The 6,129-nt window shown below is 49.7% G+C and overlaps 1 protein-coding gene across 1 annotated transcript in view; it reads right to left on the bottom strand.

The window, feature by feature from the left end:
- The window catches only part of LOC122944194 (G-protein-signaling modulator 2-like), a 23,878-nt gene extending 19,982 nt beyond the window's left edge, over nucleotides 1-3,896 (bottom strand). Inside the window, exon 1 of the mRNA XM_044302420.1 lies at nucleotides 3,774-3,896. Coding sequence (XP_044158355.1) covers nucleotides 3,774-3,896 — 123 coding nt within the window. The remainder of the gene's footprint in view (nucleotides 1-3,773) is intronic.
- Nucleotides 3,897-6,129: the final 2,233 nt, after the last annotated feature.

Raw genomic sequence — 6,129 nt, 5'->3', positions numbered from 1 at the left:
TTATCTCGCTGAGCCTATGGCCGTGCCAGCGTGAAGCTCCGAGTCTGATGACGTGGTAAAGTACAGATGCCGCGGCTATTGGCGTAGACGAGGGTGGAGCTGAGATTTGTGCCTGCTGGGAGACTGTGGGCGTGACCGGACATGCCTAATGCCGTGACTGATTAAACTGCAGAACTCATGGCCCACTGGCGTGTGTGAATGTGACGAAACTAGCCGAATCTATGGATGTGACGGATGGGTGCCTGGAGTCGTGGCCGGAGGCCAATAGAGTCTGTAGTCGTGACAGACTAATGCTTGCAGTCGTGGCAGGACTTTATAACGAGTCTGTAGTCGTGACAGACTAATGCCTGCAGTCGTAGCAGGGCTTTACAGGGAGTGCAGAATTAGTAGGCAAGTTGTATTTTTGAGGATTAATTTTATTATTGAACAACAACCATGTTCTCAATGAACCCCAAAAACTCATTAATATCAAAGCTGAATATTTTTGGAAGTAGTTTTTAGTTTGTTTTTAGTTTTAGCTATTTTAGGGGGATATCTGTGTGTGCAGGTGACTATTACTGTGCATAATTATTAGGCACTTAAAAAACAAATATACCCATTTCAATCATTTATTTTTACCAGTGAAACCAATATAACATCTAAACATTCACAAATATACATTTCTGACATTCAAAAACAAAACAAATCAGTGACCAATATAGCCACCTTTCTTTGCAAGGACACTCAAAAGCCTGCCATCCATGGATTCTGTCAGTGTTTTGATCTGTTCACCATCAACATTGCGTGCAGCAGCAACCACATCCTCCCAGACACTGTTCAGAGAGGTGTACTGTTTTCCCTCTTTGTAAATCTCACATTTGATGATGGACCACAGGTTCTCAATGGGGTTCAGATCAGGTGAACAAGGAGGCCATGTCATTAGATTTTCTTCTTTTATACCCTTTCTTGCCAGCCACGCTGTGGAGTACTTGGACGCGTGTGATGGAGCATTGTCCTGCATGAAAATCATGTTTTTCTTGAAGGATGCAGACTTCTTCCTGTACCACTGCTTGAAGAAGGTTTCTTCCAGAAACTGGCAGTAGGACCTTGCTGGCGTCTGAGTCGGACTGGAGCTCTCTGCCCTTTACCAATCCAGCCATCTGGCCTATCAAGACTCACTCTCATTTCATCAGTCCATAAAACCTTAGAAAAATCAGTCTTGAGATATTTCTTGGCCCAGTCTTGACGTTTCAGCTTGTGTGTCTTGTTCAGTGGTGGTCGTCTTTCAGCCTTTCTTACCTTGGCCATATCTCTGAGTATTGCACACCTTGTGCTTTTGGGCACTCCAGTGATGTTGCAGCTCTGAAATATGGCCAAACTGGTGGCAAGTGGCATCTTGGCAGCTGCACGCTTGACTTTTCTCAGTTCATGGGCAGTTATTTTGCGCCTTGGTTTTTCCACACGCTTCTTGTGACCCTGTTGACTATTTTGAATGAAACGCTTGATTGTTCGAGGATCACGCTTCAGAAGCTTTGCAATTTTAAGAGTGCTGCATCCCTCTGCAAGATATCTCACTATTTTTGACTTTTCTGAGCCTGTCAAGTCCTTCTTTTGACCCATTTTACCAAAGGAAAGGAAGTTGCCTAATAATTATGCACACCTGATATAGGGTGTTGATGTCATTAGACCACACCCCTTCTCATTACAGAGATGCACATCACCTAATATGCTTAATTGGTAGTAGGCTTTCGAGCCTATACAGCTTGGAGTAAGACAACATGCATAAAGAGGATGATGTGGTCAAAATACTCATTTGCCTAATAATTCTGCACTCCCTGTATAACGAGTCTGTAGACGTGACAGACCTGGCAGTACCTGCCTAGAAAGATTTTTTTTTTTTTCAATCTTAAAGGGTTTCTACCACTTGCTGTGGAGACATTTTGTTTTCAGACACTAGCGATCCGCTAGTTTCTGATGTACCATGTAAGCCAAGTATTATATTCCTCCGTTCCGCCGTTTTCTTTAAAAAAGCACTTTTATATTTATGCAAATGAGCCTCTAGGTGCTATGTGGGCGTCTTTTCAGCACCTAGAGGCTCCGTCTACCTTCATAAACTGCCACCCAGCTCCTCGCTCCAGCACGCCCATCTCCTAGTGAAATCGATCCTCCCCCCGTCTGAAATCTCGCGCTTGCGCCGTTCGTCTCTGCATTCGGCGCAGTCAATGTCTGAGCGCTCAACCCCTAAACTGGTTTACCAAATCCTACTGAACCAACATGAGGCACTACTATAGGTGCAAAAAAAGTTGCCGGTAGGTGGCGTTCATCGTATGTGTGCCACCAACCAGCGTTCCCGTCATCACGTCGGACCCAGCTGAACTAGACCCGACGCATGGGGAGCTGCTCAACACATGGCGTGCTGGAGGAGCGACAAGGTGCGGGTGAGGGCGGCCGGAGGGTGCGTGTGTCGACTGCAGGGCAAGAGTAGGTAAGGGGGTGGCCGCCGCTTACACACGTAGTGCGGCCCGGATGGACCGGACCGCTGTAGATGAAACATGGGGAGGAGGGTGAGGGCAGCAGCTGCGCCGGGAGGACCCGAGAAAACTGTCGTACGCTCAGCATGGGCCGGAGTGTCAGTGGAGCAGTCTGCAGAGACCTACCTATGCCGCAATGAATGGGAGAGAAACAAATTTTACAGGGAGTACAAAAATCTGGAAATGGAAGTCTTTGACGCTGCCAGCCCTTGTCTCTGCCCCTCTGGAATCACAAACAGGGAATGCGTCCGCCCGAAGATGCCGTCTGGGACAGATAGATACCCACTGCACGCACCAGATCCAGAGTATGGAGCAACTGTTCTCGAGGATGAGACGGGTTCGGACAAAATGAAGGAAGAATGATCTCATTTAGGCTACTGTTCACACTAGCGTTGTTTGAATGATCAGGATTTTGATCACAATGAAAAAATGCATTGGAAAAACGGATCCGCCATTTATGGACTTTTTTTTTCTCACATTTTCGGGTTTAACATGCAAAAGCCGGAGCCGGTTTGACTGAACACACGGCCCTGGATCCGGCGTTAATGCAAGTCAATGGGAAAAGACCGGATCCGGCATTCAGTCAAGGTGTTCCGGATTTTGGCCAGAGGTAAAAATACAACATGCTACGTTTTCTGAAAAGCCTGATCACTCAAAAAGACTGAACTGAAGACATCCTGATGCATCCTGAAACGGATCACTCTCCATTCAGAATGCATTAGGATAAAACTGATCAGTTCTTTTCCGGATTTGAGCCTCTAGGACGGAACTCGGCGCCGGAAAAGAAAAACGCTAGTGTGAAAGTACCCTTAGTTGGAATGTCGACACCACCTTCGGCAGGAAGGACTGCACAGGGCGAAGGACCACCTTCTCCTGATGGAGGATCAGGAAGGGCGACCGACATGACAGAGCCGCGAGTATCGACACTCTACAGATAGAAGTAATTGCAACCAAAAAAGCCACCTTCTAAGACCGGAAGCGCAGCGACACCAGCTGCAAAGGCTCAAACTGAGAAGATTGGAGAGTGTTGAGCACTAGATTAAGATCCCAAGAATCCAATGGCGGACGCAAGGGGGACGCAGCACGTGCCACCCCCTGCAGAAAAGTCAGAACCTCCGAAAGCAAGCTAATTTCGCTGAAAAAGAATGGAGAGCGCCAACACTTGTCCTTTGAGGGAGCTGAGAGCCAGCGCCAATTGCAGGAAAGCCAAAAGTTGCGGCAAAGAAAAACAAATGGGAGACAGCTGTCTCCGCTCGCACCAACTACAGTAGGACTTCCAAGTCCAGTGGTAGATTCTGGAAGACGACGGCTTCCTGCACGAATCATAGTCTGGACCACTGCACCCGAAAAACCTTGAGTCTTCAGAACGGCGGCTTCAACAGCCATGCCGATAAAATGTAGCGACCCTAAATTCTGGTGGAAAATCGACCCTTGCGACAGTAAGTCTTCCCAAGAGGAAGACGCCAAGGTTCGTCGACTAGAAAGTGTGACTAGGGATGCGTGCTACACCCTCTGCGGCCAATCTGGGGCCCACGAGAATGACGGATGAGATGCGGAATGAGAGGAAGAGGCATGAATACGTAAAGAAACGTGAACCGACTCCACGGGATCACCAGCGCGTCGCATGCCAGGGCCATGGGGTCCCTGGACCGCGCAACAAAGTCCTTGACCTTGTTGTTGAAGCACCTCTCGCAGGTGGCCCGAAAAGACCTGCGGGTAAAGAGCACACTCGCCGGGATCGAGATGCTCCTGGCTGAGGAAGTCCGCGATCCAGTTGTTGATGCCGGGTATGTGAACTGCCGACAGTGCCAGAACATGTTTCTCCACCCAGCTGAGAATCAGCGCTGTGTTCTCCATGACTGTCGGTTTCTGGGTTCCGCCCTAGTGATTGATGTACGCCACCGCCATGGAGTTGTCGGACTGCACCCGCACCGGACAACCCCTGAGATGGTCGGCCCAATGTCGCCGATAGAGCCGAATCCCTTCAACTCCAAAACATTGATTGGAAGGGGTGCTCCTTGCGTGACCATACCCTACGAACGAGAGAGTTTCCAACACTCCCCCAACCCTTGAGGCTTGCATCCGTTGTTAACACTTTCCAAACAGAAAGGGAGGAACGAGGCAACCCGACGTCAACATCGGAGAGACCATCCACCATCTGAGGGCCCGGACGCACTGGGGCAAGGAGGCTGGGGAGTGATCCAGATGGACAGAATGGCTCGCTGACGTGCTCTGGTATTAGAATTGAGCAGGAACTGCTTCAAATGCAGAAACCATGTACCCCAGAGCCCGCATGCAGTGACGAATGGGAAACGGAGCTGGCCGCAACAATGAGCGAATCTGAAGATGGAGAGCACCTTGGCCTGACAAGTGTCCAGTACCATGCCCAGATAAGTAAATAGCCTGCGATGGATAAAGACAAGACTTCTGTCTGTTCACGATCTATCCGAAGCGCTCCAGGGTGTCCAGGACTATGCTCAGGCTGTCTGTCATTCCCTAGAACGACGGACCCTACACCAGGATGTCATCTAAGTAAGGGATCGCCAAGATCCCCCTGGCATGAAGCAGGGCCACGACTGCCGCCAGAACCTTTGTAAAAACGCTGGGAGCCGTGGACAGGCCGAACGGGAGGGGCTACAAATTGGTAGTGAAATAGACCCACTGCGAACCGGAGAAACCTCTGAGATTGGAGTAAAACCCTGAAAGAGGTCTTGCGCAGGAACTGGGAACAGTCACACCTTGCTGCAGCAGCATGCAAATTGCCAGAAAAAAAGAATCTGCGGCTGTGGGAGAGTACGGAGGAGACGATTGAAAAAAACAAGACTAGGGGAGGATTTGGAATCCAGCTTGTAGCCCTCTGCAATGACTTCCCTCATCCACGTCATCTGAGACGTGAGCCAGCCAAACATGCCAAAACACATGAAAGCTGGCCGCCCCACCCAAACTGAGGGCGCCGGGATCCACCAGTCATGCAGCAGAGATCTTAGGGTTAAAGGACTTGGAGCCCTGTTGACGGGAATGCCAGGAAGGCCGCGGCTTAAAGGAAGGCTTGCGCTTCTGCCTTGGGGCTGGAAAGACCCCCGAAAGGGACGAAAAAAAAGGCTTCCGCTTTTTTGCCTTATTAGACCGCCCCCTGTTTTGCGGTAAATGGGTGCTCTTACCACCTGTAGCATCCGAAATGATCTCATCCAGGCGCTTATCAAAAAGTCTGCCGGTAAACGGGAGGGCAGTCATGCCGCCCAGCATGAAAGCCATGGGTACGGCAAATAGCCACCAACAGGGCTGACGAGTGAGCCATAAACCTTGCCCCATCCAAAGATACTTCACAAATATATGCACTGGCATGCGAGAGCTGCAGGACAACATCTGCAAGTTCCTCCGAGGGACTCCCGACTCAAGACCCTGACGTAAGTTATTTGCCCACTCCCCCATAGCCTTGCTCACCCATGTAGAAGCAAACACCGGCTGCAGCGATGTGCCCACTGCTTTAAAGGCAGATTTTGCAAACGCATCCAGCTTTTTATCTTTTAATATCAGAAAAAGAAGCCCCATCCGCCATTGGCAAGATAGTATGTTTTGCCAAGCGGGAAACTGACTGGTCCACTCCAGGTGGAGCAAC

Source organism: Bufo gargarizans, chromosome 7 (assembly GCF_014858855.1).
Source record: "Bufo gargarizans isolate SCDJY-AF-19 chromosome 7, ASM1485885v1, whole genome shotgun sequence".
Lineage (NCBI taxonomy): Eukaryota > Metazoa > Chordata > Amphibia > Anura > Bufonidae > Bufo > Bufo gargarizans.
Note: the sequence above shows the minus strand (reverse complement) of the source record. Positions and strands in the feature narration are given on the sequence as shown.